The sequence below is a fragment of the Erythranthe guttata genome, chromosome 10, assembly GCF_056151865.1.
Source record: "Erythranthe guttata isolate IM_541 chromosome 10, IM_541, whole genome shotgun sequence".
Lineage (NCBI taxonomy): Eukaryota > Viridiplantae > Streptophyta > Magnoliopsida > Lamiales > Phrymaceae > Erythranthe > Erythranthe guttata.
The window spans coordinates 6,598,999-6,616,882 of NC_142542.1; the positions used below are offsets into that span (position 1 = coordinate 6,598,999).

General features: G+C 35.0%; 1 protein-coding gene across 1 annotated transcript; it reads right to left on the reverse strand.

Moving 5' to 3' along the window:
• Positions 1-17,234: 17,234 nt before the first annotated feature.
• LOC148767380 (uncharacterized) lies at positions 17,235-17,732 on the reverse strand. Its single transcript, XM_088824590.1, has one exon. It carries the CDS (start codon positions 17,730-17,732, stop codon positions 17,235-17,237), a length of 498 nt encoding a protein of 165 aa, XP_088680716.1.
• Positions 17,733-17,884: the final 152 nt, after the last annotated feature.

Consider the following 17,884-nt stretch of genomic DNA (forward strand, 5'->3'; position numbering starts at 1 on the left):
TTGCTGTTTGTTTATGGTTCCTTTAATGTTTTGTCGTTTTTTAATTGAAATAAAAAAACCCTAGATTTGTTTGTTTGTTGTTCGTCATCCTCGTAACGCCAAATTGAAGAACTTCAATATCAAACAACATGGTGCGGAAACGTAAAAGTCCAGGTAATTAATTCCTTTTTATTTCTCCAATTTTTTTAGATGTTTTTGTAGACGCATAAATTAATTAATTGGTTAATTAAATTAGCCAATTAAATTGTGCCTAAATTAAATTATACATTGTCTTGCAAGACAAGTCATGGGATAATTATCAATTAATTATTGGCCAATAGGATTATTTCTTCTCTTCCAAGTTATAAGAGATAAATATCAATTTAAAGAGAGCCAATCAAATCGCGCCACGTCATCAAGCAGACTTTAAGTAGGACTCTTATTCTACCACTATAAATAGGGACCCTCCCTTCACAATTCAAAACACAACTCAAGAAGAATAAAAACCGTAGGAGAAAATTCTCTCTACAATATTCAAGTCGTTCTTCATCAAATTCAAGGCGTTCTTCATCAAATCGAAGGTGTTCTTCATCAAATCAAGGCGTTAAAGCGTTTAATTCGAGATTACGGTGCTAAACCCTCGAATTAACGTTATTAACATCAAATCAAGATCGAAGGAAGATTGAAGGGCCAAATCCATCAAGAATTCCAAGATCTTCAAGTCAAAATCCGTCAAAGTTCAGCGTTCGATCCGAGATTCAAGTCGCAAGACCCTCGGAAGACGTTATTCAAATCCAAATCAAATCCGGAGAAGATCAAGTCAACGACTCGTCTCCGAAATTCAAAGTCAATCATATATTTTTCTTGAGAGAATAATCAGAGGATTAAATTAGAGTTTGTAACCCGCAATATTTTATTTTAATTCAATAAATTATCTTTGTGCAAGTATTTTCTTGTTTGTTAAATTCGCAGATAAGAATTTGTTGCTACAAATTTTGGCACGCCCGGTGGGACATCTCTACCTCTCATCTCTTCTCTCTCTCGAAGATCCTCGAAGTGTTGCAGCTGCAAGCGTCCTCCGAGACTAACTCGACGCCTCAAACCATTCATAAAGGCTTACCACCTCTTGTCAACACAAGCGCAGACGTAGAAGGTTCAAAACGAAAGATTTCACAGCCCACGCCTCGTTCAACATCAAGCTACTCAGAGGTGGCATCCGTCATGACAACAAACGCTACAACCATGGAGGAGCAAATTGCAAGTTTGACAAAGGCAATTGAGGGACTCACAAAGCATGTTCAACAACGAGATTCTCAAATTGCCGAGTTGATCAACAAGATGGACAAAGCCGATGCTAGTCAAGCTGTGGAGAATCAGATAGAAGTTCAAGACGAAGTCGAGACATCCACAAAGCAACAACCAGTTGAAAACGAGAAGGCTCCAGCTCAAGAACTTCAAGTTTCTCCAGAAGGGATGATTCATGTAGATCAAGTGATAACGCTGATCAGTGGAACCATCAAAGACAAGTTGGAAGGAAGCTCGAAGTCATCATCAACCTATGTCAAGCCATACACGCAAAGGATTGATGATCTAAGGATGCCAATGGGCTATATACCTCCAAAGTTTCAACAATTTGACGGCAAAGGCAACCCCAAGCAACATGTGGCACACTTCGTCGAGACTTGCAATGATGCCGGGACGTACGGAGATCACCTCGTCAAGCAATTCGTCCGATCGCTCAAAGACAATGCGTTTGATTGGTACATTGATTTGGGGGCAAACTCCATCAATAGTTGGAAGCACTTAGAGGAAGAATTTCTCAACCGCTTTTACAGCACTCGAAGAACAGTCAGCATGATTGAGCTCACCAATTCCCGCCAATGGAAGAAGGAACCTGTCATCCACTACATCAACCGTTGGAGAAATTTAAGTCTTAATTGCAAGGATCGACTGCCCGAGACATCAGCTATTGAACTGTGCATCCAAGGAATGCAATGGGGACTCCGATATATCCTTCAAGGAATTCAACCTAAAAGTTTTGAAGAGTTGGCCACTCGAGCACATGATATGGAATTGAGTATAACTGCAAATGAAGTCAAAGAACCTTCATTCCAAAAGTCGTACCAGCTCAATGAAAAACATGTCGAAGAAGAACAAGAAGATCACGAGGATGGGGGCAAGTCTTTTGAAGAAACAACACCCTATGCAATATGACAAGTCAAATCAAATCAAGCACTCCTTGACACGAGTTTAAAAGGTCTACATGTCCAAATCAAATGAAGTTCTCCTTGACACGAGTTTAAAAGGTCTACATATCCAAATCAAATGAAGCACTCCTTGACACGAGTTTAAAAGGTCTACAAGTCCAAGTCAAGTGAAACACTCATTGACACGAGTTTAAAAGGTCTACGAGCGCATATCAAATTCAAGTTCATATGAAGCACTCCTTGACACGAGTTTAAAAGGTCTACATGTCCAAAAAAAAAAAAAATGAAATACTCCTTGACACGAGTTTAAAATGTCTACAAGATCAAATCAAATCAAGGCTCCTTGATACGAGCATAAACTATTTACATATCCAAGTCAAGTCAAGCCTCCTCGATATGAGCATAAACTATCTATATATCCAAATCAAATCAAGGCTCCTCGATATGAGCATAAACTATCTATATATCCAAATCAAATCAAAGCTCCTCGATATGAGCATAAACTATCTATATATCCAAATCAAGTCAAGGCTCCTTGATACGGGCATAAACTATCTATATATCCAAATCAAATCAAGGCTCCTTGATACGAGCATAAACTATCTATATATCCAAATCAAGTCAAGGCTCCTTGATACGAGCATAAACTATCTATATATCCAAGTCAAGTCAAGGCTCCTCGATACGAGCATAAACTATCTATATATCCAAATCAAGTCAAGGCTCCTCGATATGAGCATAAACTATCTATATATCGGAATCAAGTCAAGGCTTCTTGATACGAGCGTAAACTATCTACAAATTCAAGTCAAATGCTCCTTCAGCACGAGCTTAAACTGCAAATGTTTCTCCTTGTCCACATGAGTGTAAACTGTGCATGACATCCCTCAAAAGGATATATTTTGAACTACGTTATGACTTGATCCCTTTATAGGGTACGTAGGCAACTTAGAATCTCTCTAAGTCCAGTCATGATTTCAAAAGTTATATGTGCTTTGCTAGATCAAGCTGCAACTGAAGTTGAGCAATTATCGAGACTCGTCCACTCCAAGATGCATTGTCCGTGAACAAGTCTCGAGGGGGCATTTGTAGACGCATAAATTAATTAATTGGTTAATTAAATTAGCCAATTAAATTGTGCCTAAATTAAATTATACATTGTCTTGCAAGACAAGTCATGGGATAATTATCAATTAATTATTGGCCAATAGGATTATTTCTTCTCTTCCAAGTTATAAGAGATAAATATCAATTTAAAGAGAGCCAATCAAATCGCGCCACGTCATCAAGCAGACTTTAAGTAGGACTCTTATTCTACCACTATAAATAGGGACCCTCCCTTCACAATTCAAAACACAACTCAAGAAGAATAAAAACCGTAGGAGAAAATTCTCTCTACAATATTCAAGTCGTTCTTCATCAAATTCAAGGCGTTCTTCATCAAATCGAAGGTGTTCTTCATCAAATCAAGGCGTTAAAGCGTTTAATTCGAGATTACGGTGCTAAACCCTCGAATTAACGTTATTAACATCAAATCAAGATCGAAGGAAGATTGAAGGGCCAAATCCATCAAGAATTCCAAGATCTTCAAGTCAAAATCCGTCAAAGTTCAGCGTTCGATCCGAGATTCAAGTCGCAAGACCCTCGGAAGACGTTATTCAAATCCAAATCAAATCCGGAGAAGATCAAGTCAACGACTCGTCTCCGAAATTCAAAGTCAATCATATATTTTTCTTGAGAGAATAATCAGAGGATTAAATTAGAGTTTGTAACCCGCAATATTTTATTTTAATTCAATAAATTATCTTTGTGCAAGTATTTTCTTGTTTGTTAAATTCGCAGATAAGAATTTGTTGCTACAGTTTTGATGATGATTTAACGACCCATTACTGGTATTTTTATCTCAGAAGAAAAAAATGTTTAACGTATTTTTACATTTTTTTTTTCATTTTTTTTTCAGTCAGTTGTTGATGTTTATTTGTTGTCGTTTGTGTTGTTATTTGAAATTTGCATTTTATTGTGCATTATTGAAACATCGTGTTTTTGTTTTTTTTGTTGTTCTTGTGGTATGCATTTTGTTGTTCTTGTTTTCTTTATTTTGTGGATGTTCATGTGGTCTGCTATTTGTTTGCACTTTGTTACTTGTTTGCAATCGAATCATCATTTTCTTGTTTGCAGTTGCTTGTTACACTTTGAATTTCTTATTTGTAATTTTCTATTTGAAATTTTCTTGTTTGCATTTATTTGTTTACACTTTGAATTCATTGTTTGTAATTGCAGTTATTGTTATTAATTTGCTATTTTTTTGTTCATTTTTGCAATTTATTGTTATTAAAAGAATTTATGGTCCCGAATTCGTTTAATACAGAGGTGTTATCTTAAGTGTTATGACACTTGAACAAACATGCAGCGGAAATATAAAGATAAAATAACAATACTCAGAATTAAAAATGTTCACAAGTAAAGACTTGTGAACTTGCCCTTTACAGGACGGAAAAATATATTAAAATAAGTATTCCAAGAATACAAACAGAAGAGGTGCGAAAACTTCTTCCTTATGAATGAATCTTTTTCAAGATCATTCTTACAATCAAATCTAGATACTAAAAGAAAAATATTAAAAATTCTAGATTTCAAAGATGTACTCGTGAGGAGTACGTAAAGAACTTATGAATGAATCACTATCTTGATCATTCTTACAACCAAGTCTAGAAACATGGATACTAAATAATCTAGACTACAAAGAATGTACTTATGAGAAGTACGTAAAGAATGTACTCATAAGGAGTACGTAAAGATTGTACTCATGAGGAGTACAACCAACCGATCCTAAAAACACACTAAAACACTCATGTATTCTTTTCAGCTCTCGGTGTTTAATTCTTCGGAATCGATCCTCTTCCTTGAGTATTGAATTCGGTATTTATAAGAATTCCAAGCATCCACTACTTAGCCCATGATCTGCAAGAAAACCAACCACAAGAGCACTCAAGATAATGGGTTAGTGGGTTAGTTTAAGGAGTTAGAATAATATTCACAATTAAACCCACTTAAGCACTACTTAACCCACTAAGCACTATACTTAATCCACTAAGCACTATACTTATCCCACTAAGCACTACTTTATCAATAACTAAAATTTAGTTTAAAAAATAAGAGAGTTAAAAATAAAACATGGAAATAATTCACGTGTTTCAAACTCCCCCTTTTTAACTTTCTGATCAAAACTAAATTTTAGCTTAACTCCCCCTGAGTCATTGCTTGAACTCCCCCTGAATTTGACAACCAACATTAACATAAAAGTTCAGAGGGAAAATAAAAACTGAACAAAACCAAGTATTGTTCATTAAAACAAATTAAAGTAGAATATCCAAAGTCTCCTCACTGCTCCTCCATCACTAGCACTGGATCCACTGCTTTTCTCTGCTCCTTGAGCTTCGCCCTCATTCCTTGCTCCCTCTTCATTGACTCCTTGCTCTCTGCCTCTAGCATCCAAAGGATGAGAAGTCCCTGCTTCAATCTTCATGACTAGCTTTTTCTCCCCCTTTTTGATCAGAAAGATCTCTCTGAAGTATTTCCACCATGCACTGATGATAGGTGATCTGAACTAGGGAGTGAGTAAGATGTTTTAACAAAATAAATCTCGAGAAACAGAAATAAGGATGTCAGGAGTGTTGTCAACATGAGGAGCAACACCTTCAGTACCAAGATTATTTTGACCTGATTCAGTTGAGAGGAAATTATCTCCATTCCAGGGAAGATCTTAAAATTTTGAGAAATCAAGATGGAGTGGATGAGAGAGGGATTTAAAACGATTGCCAGAAAGAGTCTTACAAACTTCAGTAAAATCACCATAATTATCCTCATCAATCACAGTAGGAGTTTGTAAATGAGAGTTGATAATTTTGGAAAAAAATAGAATTTCGCACAAAAACTTTTTTCAAAGTTTGGAGAATTTTTCTTTAAAAAAGAAGTTTGTAAATTGGCATAAAAATTCCTTCACAACAGAAAGATCATAAGGACAGGCAACCTCAACTTTGATCAAGAAAAGCAGTGATCCTATGCCTATCAAACTCATCATTTGAAAATTTTCTTTTCCTCAATTTGAATCAGATTCAAAATAAAATATATGACTGAAAGCATTGTTTTACCTCAAAAGGAGTTGACAGTTCCTTCCCATCCAAGTCTAGCTCTTCTTCTTCTGAAGATTCCTCTTCTTCTGAGTCTTCAAGTTCATCTGGTATGCATGCTGGCTCAGGTGATGCAATAGGTGGAGCAGCATCTTCTTCCATCTGAGATGAGTCCTCAGATGAGTCACTGTCTGACTCTGAGGATGGCAAATTTTTGCGAAAAGTGGCAAGGGGAACTTTCCAGCTGTCATCACTTTTCTCTGGTTCATCAGCCTGAAAAGGTGCTGCATCTACTTGAACATCTACTTGAAGAGTTTCCAGAGGATCTGCATATGGTGCTGAGGGTGTTTCTTCAGTGGTAGTGAAATCCTGAGCATCAACAGAGGGAATGTCAACATGCTCGGCAGAGGACATCCCTGAAAAATCAGGCATTTCTTCATCCTGGTAGGGCGCAGCATCCTCAGCAGCACTCTGAGAAACATTGGCTGAATCAGAGGGTGCAGTAGTATCTTCTGGAACATGTGCAGCAACATCTTCGGAAACAGGATGTTGAGAGGGAGTTGCTGCCATGTTGGACTGAAATGTCTCCCCCTAAGTTGATGCTAGTGGAGGTGAGTCTTTGGAAGATGACTCAGTGGAGCTTGATGAGAGAGCTTGGGCTTGGTTCTGCAAAAATAGGATCTCCTTCTTCATCATCAGTTTCTTCATCAACCAAATGAAGGCCTCTTGGTGGGTTTGGCCTAACTGGAGTGCGACCGACTCTGGTGCCTCTTCTTCTACCTCTGCTGCCTCTGCTGCCTCTTCTTCTACCTCTGCTGCCTCTGCTGGGAGAATGTCTTCCCCTTCGGCGTTGTGATCCAGTAGCATTCAGATTTGGGAAGGAATTCATGCGCTTGGACCGGCGAGTTGGAATCCTTCCTGTATTGGAAGAGGGACCCACGTTCTGGAAGTTGTCTGGGTTAATCGGATTCATCTCGTCTCCGGGCTCAATAAAGCTGATCGGCATAGCTTCAAGGTTGACAGGATGAACGATGATGGCCAGATTTGGGTCTGCTGGTTCAGGTGCTGCAGCATCGTTGTGGACATCACCAACTGCGGCTGGAAGAGGATTTCTAGGAGGAGATGCCATGATACAGTAGATAAAAATTGCTTCTTGTGCTTTTGATTTTTGAGTGTGAATTTTCGAAAAAGAAGCACGAAATTTATAAGCCCTAATTTGCAGAAAAAAATCGAAGTGGAGAAGATGAAGAAGTGGGGTGCGTTTTTCTTGGAGAAAGTGTGATTAAGGAGAATAACACTTCCATTGGCAGTTTAAAGCAAAACGTGACACATGGCACAATAAGGAGTGGACTTAGTGGAAAATAAAAGACTAACCCATGAACCCCATGACCCATATAAATAATGATAATTCAATATAAATAATAAAAATAATATTTATCACTCACGAAATATTCACAAAAATAGAAAAACCGATTTATTAATGATTAATAGTATGAGAAAAAATTGGCTAACAGGCATAGATTGTATTATATATATATATATATATATATATATATATATATATATATATATATATATATATATTTTAAATATATATATAAACTCTTATTTTCAAGTCAAACAATTCACATGGAACATGATCAAGTGTTCAGTTTGAAGGTTCCTCAGTTACTAAGATATGACTATCAAAATAGAGGAGTTTGACTTATGTGAGTGTAATTATTCCCTAAATGTTTACATGAAGCATGATCACGTTTCAAGGTGAAAGACTTCCAGTTACTTATTTAGAAAAATAATTCATCACAGTGAAGTCATTATTTAAAGAAGCTAAGCTTCAATAAATTATGTTGCAGCTTAAGATATTTGATGAGGTGCTGCAACATTGTTCAGGACATGTTTATTGAGTACACATCCCGAGAGATTTTCTGAGTTTAGAAAACCTCTCATAATCTAATGCCTTTGTAAAGATATCAGCCAGCTGATCTTCTGTAGGAATGTACTTTAAGCACACTATATTTTTCTCAACTATATCACGAATAAAATGATGTTTAATATCTATGTGTTTAGTTCGTGAGTGTTGAACAGGATTTTTTGAAATGTCAATAGCACTTGAATTATCACAATATATGGTCAGGGTATCACTGGTCAACCCGTAATCTCCCAACATTTGTTTCATCCAAATTAGTTGACCACAACACCCTCCAGCAGCTACATATTCTGATTCAGCTGTTGATAGAGATACACAATTTTGCTTTCTACTAAACCAAGAAAGCAGATTATTCCCCAAAAAGAAACATGCACCTGAAGTGCTTTTTCTGTCACTAATATCCCCAGCCCAATCAGAATCACTAATTAAACCTATCAAGTTTGTGTTTGTGTCTTTGAAAAACTGAATCCCTAAATCTACTGTACCTGCAACATACCTAATAATCCTCTTCACATCTTTAAGATGAGTGACTTTGGGATTAGCTTGATACCTGGCACACACACAAACACTAAACATAATGTCAGGCCTGCTTGCTGTTAAATACAGAAGGCTTCCAATCATGCTTCTGTATAGAGTGCTGTCAACATCTTCTGCAACATCATCCTTGGACAGCTTTTGACTGGAACCCATTGGAGTTTTCATGTGCTTGGCTGACTCCAACTCAAATCTTTTGACCAGATTGAGAGCATACTTCTTTTGATTTACAAACATTCCTTCACCTGTTTGTTTGATTTGGAGTCCTAAGAAGTAATTCAACTCCCCTACCATGCTCATTTCAAAAGTGTGAGACATAGAATCTACAAAAGACTGTAAAAGATTAGCACAAGTAGAGCCAAAAACAATATCATCAACATATATTTGTACAGTAATGATATGGTTATTTGTTCTCTTAACAAATAGAGTTCTGTCTGCCTCTCCTCTGTTAAACTGTATTTCAAGTAAGAAGTCAGTGAGTCTTTGATACCAAGCTCTAGGAGCTTGTTTAAGACCATACAAAGCCTTCTTAAGCTTGAAAACATGATTAGGCTTGGCAGAATCTTCAAAACCCTTGGGCTGCTCTACATATGCTTCTTCATTTAAAACACTATTTAGACATGCACTTTTGATATCCATCTGATACAATTTGATTTTAAGAAAACAGGCTATAGCAAGAAGTAACCTAATAGATTCAATTCTAGCTACTGGAGCAAAGGTTTCATCAAAATCTATACCTTCAATCTGAGTATAACCTTGTGCTACTAACCTAGCCTTATTTCTAACAACTGTACCTTTTTCATCAGTTTTATTTTTGAAGATCCACTTAGTTCCTATCACATTTACATGACTTGGTCTGGGAACTAAGTACCAAACATCAATCCTGATGAACTGATTCAGCTCTTCATGCATTGCATTAATCCAGAACTCATCCTTCAGTGCTTCTGCAATATTCCTTGGTTCGACTGAAGATACAAAGCAAGTAGTTCCAGTTAGTGTGCATTCAGAAGATAAATTTGCAAATCTTACCATATCTCTGTAATTCACTCTCTCTTTTCTTCTGGTCCTTATCCCATCAAAGATATCTCCCACAACTTGAGTTGATGGGTGATTTTTCTGGATTCTACTTGATGGTTCCTTTCTGCAGACATCATGAGTTGGCTGCAATTCAGCTTTTTCTGTGCTCTCTGTAGGAAGTATTGAGTCAGATGTGGTAACACTTGGCTCAACACCCTCTTCTCTTGATACTGGACTGTTTATATCTGGAGCATCTGTGGCAGTAGTGTCTCCTCCGGTTGTCTCTCCTTCAGTAATCAGGTCATCAACTTCATCTTCAGCTGTTTTACTGCGGAGATCAGCAAAATCATCAAATACCACATTTACAGATTCAACAATGGTTCGAGTTCTTAAGTTATATACTCTATATGCATGACTGTTAATAGAGTATCCCACAAATAGACTCAAATCACTTTTTGAATCAAATTTAGCTAGATGATCTCTATCATTTAGGACATAGCAAACACATCCAAACACATGCATGTATTCTAGACCAGATTTTTCTTTTAAAATATACACCAAAGTATATCTTGAAAAATCATCAACACACACAAATACATATTTTTTACCACCTAGGCTTTCCACCTCTATAGGACCCATAAGATCCATATGTACAAGTTCAAAACAAATGGTGGTACCAACGGGTTGTAACACTTTGTGTGGCTCTCTAGTTTGCTTTCCCTTCTGGCACATTCCGCATATAGGAATGTCCTTGATCTTGAGATATGGAATTCCTCTTATGGCATTGTACTTGTTGAGCAGCTTCAGATTTTTGAAGTTTGTGTGCCCTAGTTTCTGGTGCCACAGCTCTACTTCACTTACTCTTGAGCTCTTGCATGAGATGGTGTCACCTGTTTCATAACAATTATCCATTGACCTAGACCCTGTCAGTACACAATGATTTCTATTATCAAACACAGAACACCAGTATTTATCAAATTGAACACGTAGATCATCATCACACAATTGACTAATACTGATGAGATTTGACCCCAATCCTTCAACATGTAAGACATTTGAAAGTTTTGGAAGTCCCTCAATACTGAGTGTTCCACGTCCAACCACTTTGCCTTTAGCTCCTCCTCCATAGGTTACACGTCCTCCATTCAGTGTGTGGTAGTTTGATAGAAATTCCTTTGTTCCAGTCATGTGCCTAGAGCATCCACTATCAAAGTACCATGAACCTGAAATGTTAGCATTTAAAGAGGTGTATACTGCCTTGCACAAAAGTTTACCTTTGGGAGTCCATATTTTACACTTCTTTTTGGTAAATTCTACCTTTTTCTTTGAGGTGTTCCCTAGAGTGATGTGGCTCATTTTGTACAACATTTTGTCACTACTGAGTTTTTCACAAAATGGACGAATATGTCCTGGTGAGAAACAATAATGACAAATGTATCCCCTTATTCTGGACACTGAAGTGGTGACTGTGAAATTCCTAGATTCCTTGCCATCTGACCCTTTCTCTTTGACAAATACAATTTCTTTCTTCTTCACTGGCTTGTGTTTCTTCACTTGTTTCTTGAACCCTAGACCTTCCTTTTTGTTGTACTTTTCCAGTGACACAATCTCTTCGAGTTTAGTTGTGCCGGTGTTCATCCTCTTGATTGCTAGAGTTGCTTCTTTGAGTTCATCTTTCACCTTTGCCAGTTCAAGATCCTTCTTGGTGATACCAACCTCCAAATGAGTGATTGTTTCTTTAAGGGAAGAATTTTCCTTGTTGGCTGCATCTAAAGCTTGAGTCTTCTTCTCCAAGTTGTAGATCAGCTTCTTACACATATCTTCCTCATCACTAACTGCTTCATTACTGGATTCTGCTGCATTCAAAGAAATAGAGTTTAAACATGTATAATGATCAGTATTAAACTCTGAAATTTCAGTTACTGAAAGTGTTTCAGAAAGTGTTGCAGCATCCAAAGGAACTCCTTGTGATTCTGTTTCAGAGGCACTTCCTGTGAGATATCTGACAGAAAGAGCTTGTTTAGAGGATTGTTGTTCCTCTCTCTGTTCAGGTTGCTCTTCCTCCTCATCGCTGACTGCACAAATCAGACTCATTCCTCTTCTTCTCAAGGTATTTGCACATTCATTAGCATAATGTCCAAATCCTGAACATGCCCTGCATTTAATATGATCCAAGTTAGGTGGTTCAGAATTTGAACGAATAAATGAAGAATTTTTTGAATTGTTTTGAGAAGATGTTTGAGGAAATGTTCTCTGTGGAATAGATCTGTTCCGGGGCTGAGTTTGTCGATTTTGTGTAGAGCCTTCTGGAAATAACTGTCTGGGCTTGATTCCACATCGTCTGTACGCCCTATTGAATTTCTGAATCTGAAATGCCACATTGTTGAGACATTCATCTGCATCATCATCATATTCCGTAGCAACTTCTTCCTTTTCTAGTTCTGCCTAGAGTGCATTTGATAGATCGTCTGTTGTCCACCGTAATTCTGGTGTTGGAAGTACATCCACATCCGCATATGTGATAGTTGGTGGCTTCCATCCAGTAAGAATAGATCTCCAGGCTTTCTCATCAGTGGCTTTGATGTTCGCCCTCATCTCAACTTTCCAGTAGGTGTAGTTTGTGCCATCAAGTACAGGAGGTCGCAATGAAGCAGTCATCTGAGTATCCATCACGAATTCGTTTCTGAAAAAATAGGAACAAACACTTAGTATACGTCAAGTGTTAGCTCTTGATGCCAATTAAAAGAATTTATGGTCCCGAATTCGTTTAATACAGAGGTGTTATCTTAAGTGTTATGACACTTGAACAAACATGCAGCGGAAATATAAAGATAAAATAACAATACTCAGAATTAAAAATGTTCACAAGTAAAGACTTGTGAACTTGCCCTTTACAGGACGGAAAAATATTTTAAAATAAGTATTCCAAGAATACAAACAGAAGAGGTGCGGAAACTTCTTCCTTATGAATGAATCTTTTTCAAGATCATTCTTACAATCAAATCTAGATACTAAAAGAAAAATATTAAAAATTCTAGATTTCAAAGATGTACTCGTGAGGAGTACGTAAAGAACTTATGAATGAATCACTATCTTGATCATTCTTACAACCAAGTCTAGAAACATGTATACTAAATAATCTAGACTACAAAGAATGTACTTATGAGAAGTACGTAAAGAATGTACTCATAAGGAGTACGTAAAGATTGTACTCATGAGGAGTACAACCAACCGATCCTAAAAACACACTAAAACACTCATGTATTCTTTTCAGCTCTCGGTGTTTAATTCTTCGGAATCGATCCTCTTCCTTGAGTATTGAATTCGGTATTTATAAGAATTCCAAGCATCCACTACTTAGCCCATGATCTGCAAGAAAACCAACCACAAGAGCACTCAAGATAATGGGTTAGTGGGTTAGTTTAAGGAGTTAGAATAATATTCACAATTAAACCCACTTAAGCACTACTTAACCCACTAAGCACTATACTTAATCCACTAAGCACTATACTTATCCCACTAAGCACTACTTTATCAATAACTAAAATTTAGTTTAAAAAATAAGAGAGTTAAAAATAAAACATGGAAATAATTCACGTGTTTCAGTTTGCAATTGAAAGTCTTATTTAGTTTTATTTTGTGTGTGCTAAAACAGCTACGTCAAAGAAAAAAAAAGAAGCAAGGTATTAAATGACTCTTCGACGTCTTCCAAAGGAGGAAAAACAAGAGCAAATTAGATTGTAAACAAAGTCCTCAAAGAACAAGTTATTACAGAAGATCCATGGATCCCACAATATTCACTCAAACCTCATTTCACTTGTTTACATCTTCAACCGACATAAATTCAAAGTACACCAAATTAAATGTGTCAGAAAAAGTTGTATCTTGAAGTATTTTGTACTTTACGTACTAATTTGCTTCTATACAAAAATTAGCTTTTTGGTGTTTGTTATAACATCTTTTATTTTGTATTTCGTGTTTTGAAACTATTTCATATTGCTTGAGTAAAAAATGCACTAGGGGCAGTGTTGTTTATTGTTTTTGTCTACTATGTTTGTTGTTTATTATTTGTGTTTGCCGTTTACTATTTATTATTTGCGTTGTTATTTATTGTTTATGTTCTTTTAAGTTATAAATTGCAATTTGCAGTTTTCTATTTTATATTGCAAATTTATTTTGATTGTTAATTTTTTATTTTTTATTTGGTTTGCTGAAGTAAAAACAGTTAGGAAATGCAAACATAAAAAAAATGCAATACCGTCCAAAAATACGAAATAAAAATTAATATTGAAAAATATATGGTTTCAAACAATTAATATTCAAAAATATATGGTTTCAAGAATGTTGATTAGTGAAGATTGCTATAAGATATTTATGGAAATAATTTTTTTTTACAAGAATTGAAAAAAAAAATCACAATAACTAATGGCTCTCTTAAGAGAGAGAAAGGTATAAGAGAGAGATAAAGAGAGGAAGGAGCGTGGGGTGTGGGGGAGAGTTGGGATTGTGGAGAGAGAGAAATATATATATTACGTGTGTATTAGAAAAAGAGAGAGATTTGTGGGATTTGTTCCCTCAATTTCCAAATTAACTATTTATATATAAATATTAATTGAAGGTTATTTATGTCTATACAATAATTATTTTATTTTATTTTATTTGTCAAGGGACCTATACCTATATTCATCTAATAGAATGGATCTCCACCTATATAAGAGCAACTCCAATGGAGGCACTAAATGAGGTATCAAACTAAAAAACTACCACTTTGATGCTCTAAAATTAAAAAATTCTTCTCCAATGGAGGCATTAAATGGAGAATTATTTTGATACTCAACTACCCCGAGGTGCAAAAATACTCCCCGGAAAATGAGGTATCAAAAATATAACCACTCCATTAACCTATCACAATTTGACACGTGGCATTTAAAAAAATAATTATTCATATATTTAAAATTTGATAATCCATTTGATGCTCGTGGTTGGAGTGAATTTTTTTTCAAGAAGTATCAAAGTATTATATCAAGTATCAAATGAATATTTAATGCTCCATTTTGATATCTCCCCATTGGAGTTGCTCTAAGTCCAAAATTATGGGTGTCTAGCCAATTTCCCCATATATATATATATATATATATATATATATATATATATATATATATATATATATATATATAATCTGAATATATAAAATTTTAAAATAATATTGTAGTTTTATTTGTAATGTACTAATTTAAGACGATAAATAATCAAATATAATTAAATTAAAAGAATACAAATATTCAAATTTTATACATATATATATATATATATATATATATATATATATATATATATATATATATATATATATATATATATATATATATATATATATATATATATATTACATGTGGTAAATATTTAAATGAGTGTAGAAATGTTAAATATGTAAGAAATTAGATACGTACAAAAATCAAAATGTCAACTAATCAATTGAGGAATACACGTCATCAATTGAACTTCAACTAAGCAATTTGGAGATATGACATAGACATTTGCCACATTTCTTTCATAGATGGCATAGATCCTCTTTTTATATTATATATAGATGGTAAATACAATTTTATTTACAATATAATAAAAATAAACAAATAAATATGATCCAAATTTATTGAAATAAAATAATATAAACTAATATGAACGTACAAAGTAATAATAATTTATGTACATATGAATAAAATAGATAAAAATAAGCATTATTAATGGACACAGAAATTAATATTGTTACAAAAATATGTAAACGCTAAATAATCTAATACATGCTCAATCAAGTTCATTAATCTCAATTTATTTTTCATTGAAACCAAGCTTACAATCATCTCACGTATAATCAAAAGATGGAAATGCATAACTATTTTTTTTCTAAATTCATCCTTAAATTATACACAGATCATATTTATGTGTGTTATACAACGTCGCATGCTTCTCACTTGCTAATGTCACCGCGTATAACACAAACGATGATATCCATGGATCTGCAAAAACAAAAAAAAAGCAAAAAAAACAAACACAAGTTAGATTGTTATATGTACACATACATAATAAATAATAACATCATAAATATTCAACGACAAATAAATGCTTCAAACGAACACATCGACATATATACTAAAACATGTATACATATATATTTCACCATAATTGGATATAATTAAAATAAAAGTAAATTAATTTCATAAAATAAAAAATAGACATGATTGACAACAAATTCGGCGATTGATTTTATTTGATGCAAATTCAAATAAGTTATTAATATTTAATAATTGAAAGTCAAATTTTACATAAATTAAAATTAATTATGGTGATATTATTTCCATAAGTTATGAATATATAATAGATATGATATTGATGATATATATGTATATATAGATATGCATATATAAATGATTTAGATAATAAATGCATATCCGAATTTTAATAAAAATCAAAATATATGAAATATACACACTATTTTCTTTATCTTTTTTCTTTTTTCATATTATAGTAATAAAAATATAAATTTCATAATATATTAAACAACAAATTAATTAAATTTAAAATTTTAAACATCCAAATCCATAAATATACTATATTTGCAAAAGAAAATAAAACAAAGCCAAATTAATATGATTGATATAATCTATATCAATCAATAATAGTTTATATATAAATATTTCCATGTATATTGATAAATTAATTTATTAATATACATGGAAATAATTATATATAAACTATTATTGATTGATATAGATTATATCAATCATATTAATTTGGCTTTATATATATATATATATATATATATATATATATATATATATATATATATATATATATATATATATATATATATATATATATATATATATATATATATATATATATATATATATATATATATATATATATATATATATATCGGATTATCGGTGCAGCGTGTCACGGACTTGTTCCCTTAACAAAGAACCGTGCGGCCTTAGCTCCTTTTCGCCCCTCGCGATAGCTAAGTCAGCCTCTCCCGAATTGTGTTGCGAATGCTAAGTGATGGAAACGAAGAAAGAAAGTAAGAAGACAAGAGAGTTGGTAGGAAAAGTACTTTATTGGATTTATTGTTGGATGTGTGTTGGCTGATTACAAATGAGGACCCTACCTCTATTTATACAAGACCACCTCCTTAATGGACGGTGGAGATCGATATGATCTAACGGTTGGGAGTGGAACACTCCAAAGAATCCCTAAAATGACTCTACCTACCACCACCTACCTCTACCTACCAAAGAATCCCTACCTACCACTATACAATTGGGCCAACTTGGGCCTAACCCTATTTGGGCTAATTCTTGGACTCTTTAACCTCCCCAACCCAAGGGAAATCGGCAAGGGGTTGGGTCAAAACTCGCGGGCCGTGACATCCTCCCCCGCCTAATCCGGCGACGTCCTCGTTGCCTCGAACAAGTGGAGACGATCTTGAAATTGCCACAAGTCTTCATTCGTCTCCCATGTTGCCTCGGACTCGGGTAATCCCTTCCACTTGATGAGGTATTGAATGCTCGGTGGAACTCCTCTACGTCGCTTCAATTGCCGGCCGAGCACTTCCTCGATCTCTTTATCGTATGACTTAGTCATGATGGGTGGTGCTCGGTGCGACTCTCCTCGGCTCGGGTCTTCCTTGTCTTCGTGATAAGGCTTCAACATACTCACATGGAAGACCGGGTGGATTTTCAAAGAACTTGGAAGTTCTAGACGATACGAAACTTTACCGACTTTGGCGATCACCGGGAATGGTCCTTCGTACCTCCGCACAAGTCCCTTGTGCATGCTCCTCAACGCCTTGAATTGTTGGGGCAATAGTTTCACCATCACTTGGGCCCCAACGTCGAATTCCCGTGGTCGTCGTTTGTCGTCCGCCCATTTCTTCATTCGTCGTCTAGCCTTCTCAAGGCACGCCCGCGCTAAGTCGGTGTAACGCCCCGTAATTTATGCGAGAGTCTATTGTAGTAAATAATGAGATTTGGGGCTGATGTGTTATTAATAGAAAAGTTGGGGGATAAGTATAATAATAATTTTATAAA

What these genes read in the sequence shown, in the direction of transcription:
- LOC148767380 (XM_088824590.1), bottom strand. Translation starts at nt 17,732, where the DNA reads ATGAAGAAATGGGCGGACGACAAACGACGACCACGGGAATTCGACGTT.